Genomic DNA, 17,519 nt, shown 5'->3' with positions numbered 1-17,519 from the left:
GAAAAAGTCCACACCAGACCTGTTTGAAAAAGGGGAGGGCTTTGGAGCACAGCACCTCCTTGTGTCTAAAAATAGTCATAGCACTTGAGTGAAAATAAATGGAGGATTGTGTGAGTGGCGTCTGGAGCTGCTGTGTAGGCTCAGTGTGTCTATCAGTGAGTTGTTTTAGGTTGAATGAACACAAGAATGTGTGCCAAGCTTCTGTAGACTCTGCACTATTGTACGGAAATAAACATATCAGGATAATAAAAGATTTTAACCCATAAAAATGAGCTCATCAGCCTCATTTGAATGTTTGAAAGCAAAAAAACAAAGAAAATAAAAAGTTTTAGTTTTGCTTTGATTTATTTGCTCTGTTCTTTTTTGGCCTGGCATTCATTTTGATATTAGAAAGCATTCAAAAAGATGGAGGCATTTTCCAGGCTGCACGGTGGTGCAGTGGTTAGCGCTGTCGCCTCACAACTAGAAGGTTCCTAATTCAAACCCCAGTTCGGCCATAGAGGGCCTTTCTGTGCAGAGTTCCCATGTTCTCCCTGTGCATGTGTGGGTTCCCTCCGTGTACTCCGGCTTCCTCCCACAGCCCAAAGACATGTTTGTTAGGTTCATTGGTGACTCTAAAAGTGCCCGTAGGTGTGAGTGTGAAAGGTTGTCTATGTGTCAGCCCTGTGATTGACTGGCAATCAGTCCAGGGTGTATCCCGCAGCTCGCCCAATGACAGCTGGGATTGGCTGAACAGGATAAGTATAAATGATGGATGGAGGCCATCTTTCTTTTCATATCACTCCGCTGTGACCTTTACCTTCTGTATAAGAAAGTTTTTTTTGTTTGAATTTCTTCCATGAACGTGAATAGACCTGCTTTACCTCAGCCAAAGCTGGGTGATAATTATCTGTATCTGTATTTTCTTCCAAAAAGATCAGTCTGCTTGGTTCCTTTATTCCTCTGACTTCATTCTTTTTTGAAATCTCTAAAGGACACAAAGGCCTTCCAAAAATCCCAGCCCTGGCATCTCCCTGGCAGAAATATTTGCTTCTGTTTTGGGCCCTTTCAAAATAAATCTTCTTTAACAGCTTTGGCCCGACTGACTCCCAAAGCAGAACACAGCCTGCTGCCCTCTGCCTTTGTGACTTTGACTGTGAGTGTTTATGTGTGTGAGAGAAAGAGCTGGTATGTTTCTGTAAGAACACTGGATCTAAACTCCTCCAAACCAAAACCCCTGGTAACACTTATCTTTGCTGACATGTGAGGAGCTGAAGCAGACCACAGGCACACCCATCCAGACGGATTGACCAATCAAGACTATAAAGCTGGATTGCCCATGTTTTTTTATGGTGACAGATCATGGTGACAAACCTTTGACATTGAAAACACACTGGTAGAATTTAGTTGGAGACTCAGCCAGAAAGTGAGGCGGGGGGTTACAAAAGAGTGTGGGAATCTCATGTGTTTTTGAACAGTCGCTGCCAGTAAGAATCTGTGTTCTCTGTGTGAACTTGTTTCAGTGAGCAGTTTAATCTATAAATTGGAAAAACTTATCTCAGAGTGTGCTGACTAACAACCAGGATAAGGTGACAAACCAGACAAATACTCCCTTATGATACAGTGACATGGAATAATGAGCTACAGAGCTGTTTTAGCCTGTTTTAGCTTATTGTTTTGGTTTTACTGTGAGGTTGTGTCTAATGCCTTGTTCCTAGCAGCAGAAAGCAGCTTTATTTCATAAGAATTTGGTTAAAATAACGAATGTTAAGCATTTCAGTTCCCTAACAATATTAAAGTAAAATGATCAAACAGCCAATCAGGGTTAGCTTTCCACATTACTAGTCAATCACAGTGACTCTGTACAAACTAGCGTCATCAGCAGCGCACACGCAGAGGCTATGACAACTTGCTGTAAATGTTCTGTACTGTTCTGTTCTGTATATACATATATATATACGGGTGCAAACTGTGTGTACATGTTTGGTGTAGCAGAGTAATACAGAGAGGCAGAAGGTTTTGTCCATTGAAATGTTCATGTTGCTTACTGCCACTGTAAGAGCCAGATGTTTTCTTCAGAAGTTAGTGGAAACAAAAACAGAGCAAAAAAGGAGAGTAAATATTTGACTTGCGTTTTCTACTTTGCCAGAGACATGACTAAAAATCCATGCTACTGCTGTTTGATTACTCGTTCAGCATATTAACATTATAAGGCCATTATGTGTCTCAGATATGCATCTTTCTTGGTTTTCTGACCCCTTGTGCACTTAAACAAATCAACAAATGGAGCTATTAACATACAACTTCTCTGGCATCAAGAGTCAGACCTTCTTTAGATTTAAATGTGTAGATTTGCCTTAACTTAACCTGTGGGAATCTAACTTTATAAGGCTTAGCTCAACATCCATTAGCTTTCGCTGCACCGTGTCAGCCTCAGAGCCTCTTGTTTTTATCCTGTTTTGACTTTTGGACAGGTGGAAACTGTGGCGATCGATAAAGTCTTTACAATACATATTGAGGGCCTAATCCACAATTGTCATGATATTTCACTCTGATCAAAATGTTGTCTAATAAACTACATCACCACGCCCTGAACCATGCTGCTAGTTTTGACTAAAAACTGGCAGTTATACTCAACATCTGTTACAGTGACACAATATCAGCTACAGGGTATCTGACTGCATATTTTTTCCTTAAAATCCAGTGTACGTTTTCTGTTATACTCCTCACATTCATTTATTGAGTTTTTGAAATGCAATACAGAAATTATAGTTTTTTTTATGTCTTCACTTGAATATTATAACCGTGAAAGATTACATTTTTGGCAAAAGTACATGTGCATTATAAATTATTACTCATAATTAATCAATCAATCATTTTTTATTTATATAGCCAAATCAAAACCAAAGCCATAATAAGTACAGAGAAAGAGAGAGCTGTAGTAAAACAAAAACGTCGTTGTTAAAGACTGCAGAGACAACACGAGTGTGTTACCATTTTTATCACGCTTTCAAAAGTCAACGTGTGAAGACTTTTCAATGACTAATCCACAGGAAAAAGTCACCTCGCATTACTGAGCTTCGTTCATCTCATAGACATTATCTGTGACGGCAGCAGCTCCATTACGCGAGGTGACTTATAAGTGAGAGCATTCCTGTTAACAGCAGCACCTCGTCCCGGTGCTGGTTAACACCAAGGTTACGTAAGCGGACGGTTCTCTGAGCGGACGTGCTGCAGTGTTTACTTTTAGTGGCTACACCTGCAGCACAAACACGGCGTGAGGTTGTGTGTGCCGACAGGAAGCAGGAGACGTGAGTTTCGTTTCATAAAGTTAACGTCATGGTGCTGATCACGCTGATTAAACATACCTTTGAACACTGTTAGAAATGGCATGATGACATACCGTATAAATAACACAACTGCAGCCCACAAGTCTATATGTATTTATTTTATAAAGACATGTGCCCTCTTTGTTTTTTCCAATATCCTGCAGCCCGACTGTTTAGTAATACAAGTACAGGATTGTATGAAAGTCCACTATTGACCTGTGGGTGAGATGCTCAGTAATGTGAGATATGGCAGCTGGCCAGTGTACAGCTCTGCTTGTTTTCACAAAGCTAAAATCAAAGTCAAACCTGGAGAACATACATGGTCACAGTAATAGGAATGATGTACACAGCTTACAGCTCTTTTTACTGCAAAAGCGACAATGCTGAAAAATGTTTTATATTGTTACCTTTGCAAGAAAATTACAAATAGTGACCCCTGTGAAACAGTCCCTCTCTTGCTCCCCTGGCTGCATCCATATTACTCACAGTAATCTATAGATGTCCTTTGCTCAGCTGCATGTCCACATACAGGCTCTAAATTTAGCACTGCTCTTCCCCCCTGGATGTTGACCCACACGTCATCCAACTCTAGGAACACACATGACAAGTAGGACCATTCTCTTCTTACCTGCAGCCTCTACTGTCACTATACATCAGATAAGGCCTATAGCTTACAGCAGAGTTAATACGCCTCACACAGTTTGTCTCACATTACAGGATAGGACAATAACATAAAGATGTAGTCGGGACTTGTCAGCAATTAAATCCAGCTCATACTAATCACAAGCTTTCTAACATATAATCTAAGCTTTCCACTCATGTGTTTGTGTGAAGCAACTCCAAGAATCTCAATCATAATATCACATTACAATTTCCAGTAAGCGTCTAGCTGCTGGATCCTCATAACCCATCCTTACTTGTCCTGACAAACATCACGCGGCTACGTGCAGCAGCTTTTCCTCAAGCATGGCACAAGTAAACAGAAAGCAGAACAGACACTCACAGAGAGTCTCAAGCAGATTCTCAGGTGAGCCCAAAGGCCTGGAGACGCTCTCACTGCTGCTTTTATATAACTGATATGATAAAAAGCCTGAGAGCAACATGTGGATCCGCGGTGAACTCACGCCAAACTGACGGTGAAGTGAGAAATGTGACGAGTCCTGATGAGTGCTGCGAACGACACGTGACAGGAAAATCACAGGCATTTAAAAACACTTGCAACAGGAAATGGAGGGATAGTTTATAGCAGCGCAAGATACATGTCAACAAAATATCTGTGTATTTATGTTCGCTATGCACACAGTGTGCCCCCCCTCCCTTTCTGGCACAAACACACCTGAGGGTTTATTAGAGCGCGCCACGTGCTGAAGCATCCCATCTCTACAGCTGATCCCCTCCTGCCTATTTAAACATTGCACCTTCTTACACGTAGAAACTCTGCAAAGAATCGTCTCCAAACACCAGAAACAGGTGCAGTAAAGGTCTGTTTATGGAATTATGGAACTACTCCTGCTCCTGCTGACCAATCCAGCTGTTCTGTTGTTTATTTCAAGAGATAATAGAGGCAAATTCAAGTCCTGGTTTGGCATTTCCTGACATGGAAAAGTGCACAGGCTTGACCCCAGACTTTCACTTGGTCAATAAGTCAGCAGCGTCTGCCCTGGAGTCCACCTTAAATGCTTTAGGCCAATGCAATAAAAGTCAACAGCGTCCTCAGGCACTGTGCTTAAGTGCAATTTTTAAATACTTGGATATCTCCATTTTATCCACACTTTTTGTTTACTATTTTTCAGGGCAAGTGCAAGTATATAAAGTAGTGAAATGAGTTCCTTCTCTACCAGCATGTCTTACACATTAATATAATAATTATGATATATGTAAGGGATAAAGTATAGTGAGCAGGTTGTTATCGCAGAATGGATAATGGATAGTGTGGTTAGAGCCGAATCCCTAGCAACGGTCTGTTCTTCATAGCAACGGTCTGTTATCAAGAATAGCAGACCTCTGAATGCCTTGATTAAAGAAAATCCAGTGTTTAACCATGTGGTGTTTTCCATGTGCTACAAGACATATCAGGGACAACGTTAGCAGTCATCTCCATGGCTGGGCCTGTCTGCTTTTAAACTGCAGTGTAACAAGGACAGGCTGAACAACACGTTTTCAGATTGGCAGGTTTGAGACGTCACAAACCTGTTTTTGAGACAGAGGGGGCAGTTGAAAATTTGCATAGTGGGCGGGGACTATGCAGATTTGGGAATTTTTTATGAGGGAGAAAGAGGAGATGCCTTGAGAGGGTTTTTACAAGGTTATTAAACAAATTCTGCAGGAACAAGATATCAGACACAATTTATTATTTCAAACAGAGCATTGTATATGTCTTAAAACATGACTGGAGCTGGTCTTTAATCTTATTTATGTAAAGGATAATGTATAGTGAGCAGGTTGTTATCGCGGACTGGATAATGGATAATGGATGGAATGCTATTGCGCAAAATTGGGATTGTGTGGTTAGAGCCAAATCCCTAGAAACAGTCTGTTTTTCATAGCAACGGTCGTTATGGAGAAATAGCAGACCTCAGAATGCTGTGAGTAACCAATCAGAAACAAGTGTTTAGTGTAATAAATAGTCTAAATATCATAAAAAATAGGCCTTTTGTCAGCATAATGACTAATTTATTTTTAGACTTTATATTTTGATGACAATACCTCTGCACATAAACCTGCAACAGCTAATTTATTTGACAATTTGTTGGCAACAAACCACTGACATGTCATCACCTTTTATCTTGATAGGTTGAACGAAACAAACACTATCATTCATTTTGAGTCTTGCTTCAGACACTAAGTCTAATATTCACTTCCTTTAAGCTCTGTTTTTGGTCTCCACCAACTCCTGAGTGACACATCCAGCTCTTTAGCTGCTAAAAGCTGCACTATGTTCAGTAACTAACCGTTTCTGTCTGCAGTTTGGTGCTGGTCAGGTAATGTATGGAGGGTATTTTAAGATTTTACTACTGAAAACAACTGCATAGCAAAAAATGACACAATGAGAACAGTGAGCAAGAGTCAAAACAGGAAAGCTATGGGCCGGGCAGCTAAACAATGCAAGGCTGAAAGTCACTGTAAAGCTCTGTAGAGCTAAGGAGAACTGCAGATTGAGGAGATAATAGTTTCATCCATACAAGCCTGATTTCACACCGTTTTCACATCGTCTTTTTACTCATTGTCATTGATTGTAGACCACTTCTATGAGCTTAAAAGATTTTGAAAAAATAGATGCAGAACAAAGTGTTCTCAGTGGATTTTTATCATGGCTGTAATAGATGATGTAAAGTAGAAAATCAATCATGAATCCAGCGATGTGTTGAAAACAGTTGTCGATCGCAGCACGGCATGCAAACACAAGTGTCAAATGTCATCCCTGATGAGCACAATCTCGCCTCAGCTCGTAACAGATGTGTGTGTTTGACAGTTAGGAAGTGTTCAGGACACGTCTGCAAGTGTTCAGCTATTGTCCTCTTGTCATTTTTAGACTTAGTTCTGAAGGTCCTGTATGTGCAGTCACGATATGATTCCCCAGTGCCCATTTCCTGTCGGTCTGATGATTATGGGTCCAGACGACAGTGGGATGTGTGGGAGGCAGACTGCTGCAGGACAGAGCTGGGAATCTCTGGGCCCAAAACACAACAAAATAAACTCCCACGATAAATATGCAGGCTAGCTGCATGAAGGACACATTAGCTCTTTAACCTTTAACACATAATGTGACTCATAGCAAACTAGCACAGCCCTGATAACAAAGTACTGACATCAGACAGACCTGTCACATATCAGCACGTCGCAGTCGCTGGCTTTCTCTACCAAACATGTCAAAAGGTAACAAAAGATAATGACACTGCAGGACATGACCTACAGTACATGCAATTTTTACTTGTGCAAAGCCAAAAAACAGCACTTGAGCTTGTTTTCTGCTACACACCCTTTCAGATTGCATGATCAGCTGCAGATATTCACAGGAGAATTCTATTCGGGCGACACCTTTAAAACTTAAACCCCCATCCTAAAACACACCAAACTTAATGTTCTTCTTCGATGAAGATGAATAAAACTATTCTCACATTAATCTCATGTAAAGAGCCATCTCTAACAGGGATTTATGCATTTTCCCTGTGGCTGTGTGCGTGGAGCAACTCTCAGCAAACAAAGCAGGCCTTGTCCCAGCCTTTGGTTTAATATCTCACGACTACTAAACTCAAACTTCAGCCTGAAGTCGCAGAAGCTGACCGGCAGACTCACATTCCAGCAGAGAGAGAGATAGCGAGCAAGAGAGGGAGGTCTGGCTTGGCCGGGTGCCAAGATAGTTTTCCTCCTTATGTGTGTTTCCCCTATAAGTCCTCAGTTGCACACGCAGGACAAACCAGACGAGCAAAACTAACAGAACGCGGACCTTTAGACTCGCAGGCTGACTTACTTTAACAAAACAAAACACACGTGGATACTTTTGGATTAGTTGCTCAGCACATACCACAGAACACAAGCACACACACACACACATAGACACACACACATTTGCACACACCTGCTCCTCCACGGCCACATCCTGCAGGGCCGGGCCGTCCCGTGGGCCTCGGATCCAGCTCAGTATCTGGCCCATGTTGGCTTAAAAAGTGCCTCCGAAAGCGTGTGTCAGTGTGTGTGTTTCAGCCTCTGCCTGGTCTGTAGGCTTGCAGCATGTTTCCAGCGCACGGGGAAGGGAACGGGAGGGAGAGAAAGAGGGAGGGAGGAAAAGGAGGAGGGAGCAAAAAGGGGGCGTGGTCTGGGAGAAGTAGGGGGGCTCAGATGTGGAAGTCACAAGAGGCCGGGCCGTAACTCTCTGGGCTATAAAGGGAAGTGAGCTGACCGGGGTCTGACACCCACCTGATGAGGGGCCACATCTGAGCTGCTTCTCAGGGTAACAGATACTACTTTAACACACACACACACACACACACACACACACACACACACACACACACACACACAAACACACACACACACAGAAGGTCGCACACGCTTTAAAAAATACCTGCATGACCTGATGTGTGGAACTATTTCTTGCAGCGTATCTAAAATATTTTTATCTGACACAATATCCCAGCTGCTTATCACCACGCGCACACACCCAGATTTCAGTGATAAACACAGAGCACAGAGGCACACACATGCTTAAGTACACACTTGTTATGTACACGCAGCATTATAATAAAGGCTTGTGCAACCACCCTGGCTCTTTAATTGCCTCTGCGAATAAAGGGCGGGCCCAGACTTCACTGTGTATTACATCTGCGTCAAGTATTTCCAAAAGAAACAACAGCTGAAGTCTTTCACTTATCTTGTGTTTCTCTGGAGGATAATAGGAGGGGAGGACATTGATTAAACCCTGCATGTTTCAACATCTGGTGCCAGGTCGGAAGGTCAAAATCTATAGCAACCTGTCGACCCGATGACGGACAGTAAATGGAGGCGATTGTTGACATCTCAGAAATTTTATTAGAAAACAAGAATGAAGGGAGTGTTTCTGCTGATCTCATGACTAATGGATCCACTAAGGCTTAAGGCATGGGTGTTGGCTTTCTGAACCTTCACCTGCCCTTCTTTTTATTGAAGAGACGTGCTTCACTCTGAGCTTTATTTGAACAACATATTCAGCAAACTAGCAAAGTGGACGGACGGCATTACATTGTATCCACCACCATGAAAACACAAACACAGACTGCGAGGTTTTCTGGTGTATCTGACGCCATCACTTTGCTCCCATTGTGTCGCTGTCATTTACACGAGGAGGCAAAGTGCAATTCCTGTCATAGCTCTGTGAGGCTTTAACTCACCTGTTAATCAATGCCTCCCCATTGAGCAGTTCATGGGTGGGGTGTGCAGATAATATGGTCTTTAAGTGAGTCACTGTGATGGAATCAGTCTGTGGTCTCTCTCTTGTGTTTTAGTAGCACACCTCAGCAGGATATGATTATAATGTCATCTACTGTTAATGACTTTAAACGTGCTGGACGTGAAACTCCTGTTCATGCAGCAATGGTCGTTAAACATTTGTGCCTGGGTGGAGTTTTGAGCGCTTAAGGAAGGCCACTTAGACATTATCAAAGACGCAAAATATATTTCACTGTTATTGCAACCTGTAGCATCACAGTAGCTGCAATATTATACTGAAAAGTGAGTGACATAAACCAAATCCCTACTGTATTTCTTGCTAATTTAAGACGTAAGCATGTGCATTAATATCAGTCAACATGGATGATTAAAGTCTTTTAAACAACACCGGTAGGCCTAACTGTTGCAGTAACAAAATAAGCAAATAGGCCCTCTTAGATCTTAATAATTCAGCTATAGTTTGGCTTTAAACAAATTAAAAACAAATAAATGATTCCAGAGGTTTCCAAACTGTCTGCAGGGAGTAGCATGAGAGCTGGGTGTGAGATGCGAGGGGGTGGGGCTGTGTCCATCTGATCAGCCAGTGTGTTCACACAGTAATGGAATGAAGTCAATCAACTTTGGTTCTCTACCATTTCTCTCTGTGCCTAATGACATGCAGAGCAGGTATATACAGTACGTGGCCCTAAAGGATTTAACATACACTTGTGCAAATGCTCATGCATGCACATGTCTGTGCACAGGCTTCTGCACATGTAACCACAGCACAGGCACACTCCCTGCATGTCAGATGGACACACCTTTACCGATGTGAAGAGCCAAACGACCCAGCCTATAAACAAGCTGGTGCACCATGGGAAACAAAAGTCTTGTTTGGTAAACTCCCAAACACCTATATAATGTTTTATAACTTGTTTGGCGTGTGGTGGTGCTGCTAATTGTTTTTCTTTCTTGGCTTGAGATGATCAGACCTGCACAAACAGTGGAAGCTTAATATTTTAAATACGAGCGCTACCCGGAAGAAAAATCTCAGATTTATGATACCAGTGATGAAATGTATGAGGAAACACCAGATGTTGTCACAAACAAGTTTGCCAGAGCCCCTCAAGTGTACAAATGTAACTGGACTCCTTTGCTAAACTGGCACCCATTTATATTTAGACCCATGTCGTACTACAGTCACTGCTATCCTGACTGTGCTGTCACCACCCCACACACCGGGTCACCTACATATCCAGGAAGTACATGAACATTTACCTACTTTTTTGCGATGTTTCACATCATTTTAAAAAGATTTCAGGGACATGCTTGAGTTGATTGCAGTCGGGAAAGTGTGGGAATAATCTGGCAACACACATAGTTAAAAAGGGGCTGCAGATAAGATTAACAAGATCACACGTGTTTTGATATTTGATGACCGTCAAATAAAAGGGAATCTAAAGTGTGAAGGTCAACTGCTTTCGACAGAGTGCAAACACAGACAGCTTTCCCAGACAGGAGATTCACAGACCAGCAGCTCTTATCTGAGGAATCAGCGTTTACGAGCTCACGGCTTCTCGGGCATCGCTGCATCAGCAGAGGGAGACAAACACACACTGAGAGCTTCCTTCACATACAGAACATACTGACAATCCAGCCTGTCCTTTTACTCAAGAACAATATGCACCCGTCTGCAGCATTATGCAAGTATGCAGTCGTTTTTGACGTGCAAGCCAACACTTTTAGGTCCTCAAATGTTTACGGTAAAGGTTGAAGAGTTATAAGAGCCATGTAGGAAATCAAAACTCCATTATATTAGTCAGTTTATAGAAATTAGACCAAAAATATCCCTTTTTTTCCTGATTTTTTTTTTGTCTTTGGCTATGAAACAGCAGAAACAGAGGAGGAGATGAGTCTGTACCTGGCCATAGTAGTACTTCGCAGTGTAAGAGGAGGGTAAAAACCTGCTACTGTGATGGACTTCAGGTGGGGAAGCAGCTGCTCCTCCCGTCTACACACATACACACACACATATACACAAAAAACAGCTTGTTATTATAGGAGCAAAGCCTTTAAGGGATGAATGAGTTTAGGCAGTGAATTCAATAGAAGGTCTGGACAGGATGCAGTGATCTCAGACTATTGTGTTGGAGTTTATTTATTTAACATCTGACGAATATTTCATGTAAAAGTGCTATTTATGCTTTTTGGGATTATTTGAGAAAAGCTACACAAGTCAACTAGCCTTTAATTATATTACTGTGCTTCTGTAAGCAACCATGATAAATGTAATTCAAATAATAAATTTACAAAAAAGAAGTTTATAGTCGGTAACAACACACTGCAGTTTGTTTCACCATCTGATCTAACCTAGAGCAATAACATCTGAATAAAGCCTGTTATTTTTACAGTCACACACACACCCTCATATATAAACAAAGTGTGTGACAGAATATGGGCAAAGCCCTCACAATTACTTATTGAATTCACTATCTCCTAAAGCCTATGCCAAGTTTTAGACAGCATCCATTCAGCAGAGATTAAATACTTTCACACGAGGTGTGCTGACTTATGTGCAATAAACTCGCAGCGTCGCTACGTGTGCCAACCTTTACCTTAGAGTTATTAAGTTCACTGCCAGAGGGGAGAGGAGATAGAGGGGTTCAAACAAGCAGCAGATGTACTCACCTGGCTCAGATAGAACGCTGCATACGCCATGAGGAAACAGAAGGCGAAGGATTCAACTGTGCACTGCCACTCTCTCCTGCCCTTACCGAAGGATCTTTGCTCTCATGCCACTCCAAACACTGTGCCACTCCCCACACATACACACTTCGATAGTTATCACACACAGATATCTGCACTGGAAGCTTTCATCTGACTCAGAAAGATCACTGTAAAGCCATTTTTCTCCAAATGGGGTCTCTGGCTCTTCCGCGTAACTAAAGAGAAATCAAGCGCTATTCCTTAAAGTACCACCCACCCACACACACTCACAACATGACACACACACACACACTCACAAACAAATTTCCACAGAAGGAACTGGACTGTTTCCAGGTGAACTTCACTTCTCTGCAGGGGGGGTGTTGGCCTTAAAGTTTAATCAGACGCTGTTCTGGTTGCAGTGGGCAAAAAACATCTGAAAACAAGACCAGCCAATCACCAGCTTTGCAGCCATTGACAACAGCTGATAGAGGCTATCGATTGACCGATGATGCAGAAAGGTGAAGCCAACACCCAGTGCTGCCATCCTGCAAAGTTGCATGTCACAGAAAGTCCAAAACATGTAGACTATAGAAGTACTCCATGTGCATACAAGTGGATGACAGCGAATCATCTACAGCAAAATGCGTTAGGAAATCAACCCGAGAACAAATCAACCAGACCTTTTTGGAAACATCCAGAAACACGTTCAGAAGTTGCTCTTCCCTTTGCTCCAAATGTCTTCCATGAATTGAAAGAGAGAAAAAACTTACTTGTTTCTCCCCCTTTGTGTTTTTATGGTGTCCATGGCCTCTCTTTTTAGGTGGCATCTTTAAAACACGGGTGGATGAACTTTCAGAGCTTCCTCCTGCGCCCTCAGTCCTCTGTTGGCAGTCAGAAGTCTGCTGCCTGATCTGCCCCTCTGTGCAAAATAACTTGCCCCTCCCGCATAGATCTTCGTTTCATGATTGATTTAAGATGCTGGCACATAAGCACATTTTTGTTGCAGTGAGCTTTGTGTTGTGGATTGGGAGCCGCAGCAAGTAAGATCTTGTCCTTTATCATTGATGTGCTTCCTACATTAATGTCAGAGGTTTCAGACTGTAACACAATCAAATATACATTTCGCCCTTATTTAGATGGACTTTAAGAGGATAAAAGGGCCGATGTGAACAAGGAAATGCAAACTGCTTTGACTGCGTGATTCGGAGAATTGGGGAAGATCCCAATCTGTCTAATTTTAGGCTCCAAATCTTCATGCAACATTTATTTAGTGCAGGAGGTGCTCAGACTGCATTTTTGGGAGCATGAAGGGACACGCCCAACAGTGCAGGGAAGAGTTGACTCACCGCTGATGTGTTTCTCTTCCTCTCTGTGAGCTCTGGTGTGTTTATTTGTCGCAAGGCTGCCCCGTGGTGGCAGAAGGAGGAACTGCACGAGCCAACACAGTCAGCGCAGGCCTCATGTCTGACCTGAGAGGTATTCAGATATTCTTTCTTATATATAAAACATCATCTAAATAATGAGCTGCATTATTTTAAAAGTACTTAGTTTAAAATGAAGATTTGTACATACAAAAATGACGACCTGTACCTACCAAAAAGGATATAACATTAGATCTTAATTTATCAGTTGAATAAAACATGTTTAGTCAGTTACACAAAAAACTAAACAAGTGTTTTGTAAAACATTGATCCTTAATCAAGTAATTTTTATGTGCAAAAATGCCCATTTGTGTTCTTTTCATGTCTTAAGTTACAGAAAACTGAATAATTTTAAGGTTTAGACTGATGGTCGGACAAAACAAGACAGGTGCCACTTTGAGTTTTAAAATATAGTGATGGGCATTTCTACCTATTATCCAGTTAATAAACAATAAATACATTTATAATAAATAACAAAGCCATTAAAGAAATTAGTTACGCCCAATAGCAATTAAAATTAGTCTTACGACCACTCAAAGTGCTTTTACAGTACATGTCACAGTCACCCATTCACACTCACATTTATACACTGATAGCAGAGGCTGCTATGCAAAACGTGCCCAACTGTGGAATACAGTACGAAGCACATACACACACTGATGATATGCCACCGGTATTGGGTTCACTGTCTTGCCCAAGGACACTTCCACATGTGTCTGTGGCAGCCAGGGATAATACCACCAACCTTCTGATTGAAAGGTGACCAACTCTACCACTGAGCCACAGCCAATGTCTCTTGAATGTTTGGAAATATACAGTGTATCATAGTAAGACTCTGGTGATTTCTTAGCATTGAGTACTTTAACTTTATACTTTATTACATATTCTTCTGGATAATTACAGTGTGGTATTAGTACTTTTACTTACAAAGATCTGGTTATTCCTTCACCACTACAGCCAATAAAAAAACTTAAATCATTAACCATTTATTGAGTTGATCAACTGAATATAAATCAGCTGCTATTTTGTTAGTTTATCGATATTTATGGAACATTTTCAAGCAAATTTTCTCTTGTTTCAACTCCTCAGACAAACGTAATTGTTGCTTTTCTTGCTTTATATCATAGTGGAACATTTCTGACATTTTATAGACCAAGTGAATCATCAAACAATAATCAGCACTTTAATGGAAATATTCATTCGTTACATCCATTAATCTAACTTAGATTTGGTCTTTAAAGCTGCACATCTGCATGCTGCTCCGGTTGTGTTGTTGTTTTATATCTGCCTGGTTTGTTTTCATGTTTGTACTCTGTGATACATTACAATGTTTATGGTAAAAGTGACATATAGGTCTGACATAACATCAGTGTTTTTGTACATGTGTGAGGGAAAGGCCCGGTGCTCTGAGCACAATAATCTACTGAAATTTAACAAACTTCCTTTTCCTTAAGAGTACATTTCTCCCACAGTGACCCAATACTTTTTAGTGTTTTTTTTCTTTAACTTTTCATCTAACTCTTTAAAGGATATATTTTGTACTTCTACAGATGTCTTTGTTCCACACTGATGTTTTTATGTCTCTGCAATATCTGTCTCATCAGTTCCTTTATTACATCTTGGTAACCATGATATTTTAAAACGTATTAACTGCTATCTACTGATTACCATAATTGTTTTATTTTTATTAGCAATATAATGGTGACCTTTAGACCATGTCACATTGGTACGGTGGGCTATGATATATAGACAGGGGCAGATCCAGATCTGATTGGCCACCCCAAAATCCTAAACTATGATTGGCTATTTGCCTTGTCAGAGGCGGGACTTATGATAAAATCAACTATTTGGGCTGTGCTTTGAATTGTTACTCTGGACCTACATCTTCTTTTTGACTCCTTAAAGAATTAAGCTTCGAGGATTTATATGTTGCCACTTAAAACTACTTTTTAAAAATAAAAGAAATATACACAGTAAAATATCATCTTTAAGATACTTTAATGTTATTAGTCAAAGTAGATTAGTAGAGATAGAAAGTGTAAATAAATGCTTTTCATTCATGTGTGTGTTTGTGTGCAGACATACTTAATGCCACCCCTGCATAACATAGTGCCCCAGTTGGGCCACCTCAGTCAAACAAGTCTGGATCTGCCCCTGTATAAAGATCTTTGCAATAAATATTACTAACATAGGGCTGCACAGTGGTGCAGTGGTTAGCGCTGTCCCCTCACAGCGAGAAGGTTCCTAGTTTGGATCCTGGTTCAGACGAAGTGGGCCTTTCTGTGTGGCGTTTGCATGTAATCCCTGTGCATGCATGGTTCCTCTCGGGTACTTTGGCTTTCTCCCACAGTCTAAAGACATGCTCGTCCAGTGTGTACCCCGTCTCTCGCCCAATGACAGCTGGGATAGGCTCCAGCCCCCCAGGACCCTGAAAAAGGATAAGCCATATAGATAATGGATGGATGGATTACTAACATGTGTATGATGTTGTCTATTCAAATAATAAGCTGTCTGGAAAAACAACACTGATCTGACTGACTTGTTGAATTGATGCTGTGTGGGGGTTGATTGAAATAAACCACAAGACACACAAAGAGAAACATGTTGTGATCGGCTCACTTCCTGTCTGCTGTGCCTCCTGCGATCACTCACACTCTTCTTTGTCTGTTATCTGTCTTGTCTGTGCGGCGCGGACAGCTCCGATGTGATACACTGTAGGTGAAATTGTGTCTTGCATGTCTGAGCGTCGTCTGTGTCCACCAGTGTGATGACCTACAGTCCATGTGACCTTCACACACTGATAACATTACATCCCCACATGAAGGAACCGTCTATCAGCTGCAGAGTGAAGCCGATCTGAGTGCCACCAGAGCGACATTTGTACAGAACCTGCTGATAAGAGGTGACATTTATTCTACATTTGATGGACTTTGGCGACATGAATGAGTGAAACAGATGCTTAACCTTTGATCCTCATGTTTCTGGTTTTACTCTGATTCACGACATTATTACAGCAGCGTTGTGGACTGACTGAAGCTTCTGCTGCTTAATGACCCTATAACAGCTGACTTCTTAATGACAGCTGGTGCAAAGACAAACAAAGACAAACAGGCAAGGAGACACTTTTAACACCACAGTTAAACAGAGGCCTTAGATTTTTAATATACTGAATCTATTACTGTGTACTGTGTGTCATGTGTGATCCTTGTTTAGTTATAGATTTGGATGTTTAGTATCATTTCCTGTTTTGTTTTGTCATTCTTTACCCTTGTGTTGCTTTGCTTCCTGCCTCTGTGCATTTCTAATTGTGTGCCCATCCCTTATTATTTTCACCTTTGTCAAATGACCCCGTGTGTACTTCTCAGTGCTCCTTCCCTTCTGTGCCAGCTCATCCTTGCCTATCTTAATGCACCTTCCTCGTGGCTCCCCGAGTGTTTCACCTGCTGATGTTATTTGTTGCCTGGATTTAACAGTAAGCCTTTTGTTTTAGCCTTTTGCCTCTTTGTTCATTAAACGTATTGTTTAAGTCTGCATCTGGGCCCTCTCCCTTTTGTTAAACCTCGAAAGTGACTGTATTTATGATATTCATAAGAATATTCATGTGTTCATATAACATGCTATCTCTTGTGTTAATATTTTAATATTTCACTCCTACATATCTACAGAGGTGACAGTTTTATTCTTGTGTTTACTGATCATAAAGCATGTTTTAACCGTCTCAGGTATAAAAACTGTATATAAAATGTATTGTTATTTCTAACTCAAGCTGCAAAAATCTTCTCTCCAAAATCTCTTTTAAAAACGATACAATTGCAATCAAAATGTATTATTCTAATCACAAAATTAGAAGGAAAATCTATGAAAATGTTCAGATGTTGATCTGCTCAATCCACCTCTTACACAACTTCATACAAAAATGCCTTTAGTGATGGCTATAATATCACAGCCAAGTGAATATTGTTTTTTTATTTAATTTCATTCACATTAATGACCAGAAGTCAAAGCACATTTCATCATGTTTGATGCTTTAGGTGAAAACGGTCACCTGATGAGATTTAAACACACATTTAAGCTCCAGTGCTCTACAGTACATTGTTTCCTTGACGCGTGTTGTGAATCGTGGGTGAAGATTTGTCACACCGTTGCTCTCTGATGACCACGGTGACACCGAAGATGA

General features: G+C 41.2%; 1 protein-coding gene across 11 annotated transcripts in view; it reads right to left on the bottom strand.

The window, feature by feature from the left end:
- The window catches only part of cast (calpastatin), a 38,535-nt gene extending 25,724 nt beyond the window's left edge, over nucleotides 1-12,811 (bottom strand). For 3 of the 11 annotated variants that reach the window (XM_069677631.1, XM_069677630.1, XM_069677633.1), the window contains exon 1: nucleotides 7,888-8,003. In XM_069677631.1, the coding sequence (XP_069533732.1) occupies nucleotides 7,888-7,962 (75 nt within the window). In that variant the 5' untranslated portion in view covers nucleotides 7,963-8,003. Of the gene's footprint in view, nucleotides 1-7,887; nucleotides 8,004-11,133; nucleotides 11,224-11,900; nucleotides 12,135-12,691 lie in introns of those variants that run through there. The other 8 variants (XM_069677640.1, XM_069677638.1, XM_069677634.1 and 5 more) reach the window with 5 other exon arrangements.
- Between the last annotated feature and the right edge of the window lie 4,708 nt (nucleotides 12,812-17,519).

Source organism: Semicossyphus pulcher, unplaced genomic scaffold (assembly GCF_022749685.1).
Source record: "Semicossyphus pulcher isolate SPU_LCO1_2020_fin unplaced genomic scaffold, fSemPul1.0.p SCAF_3, whole genome shotgun sequence".
Classification (NCBI taxonomy): Eukaryota; Metazoa; Chordata; class Actinopteri; order Labriformes; family Labridae; genus Semicossyphus; species Semicossyphus pulcher.
The sequence above is the reverse complement of the archived record's forward strand: the minus strand, read 5'-3'. Positions and strand labels throughout refer to the sequence as shown.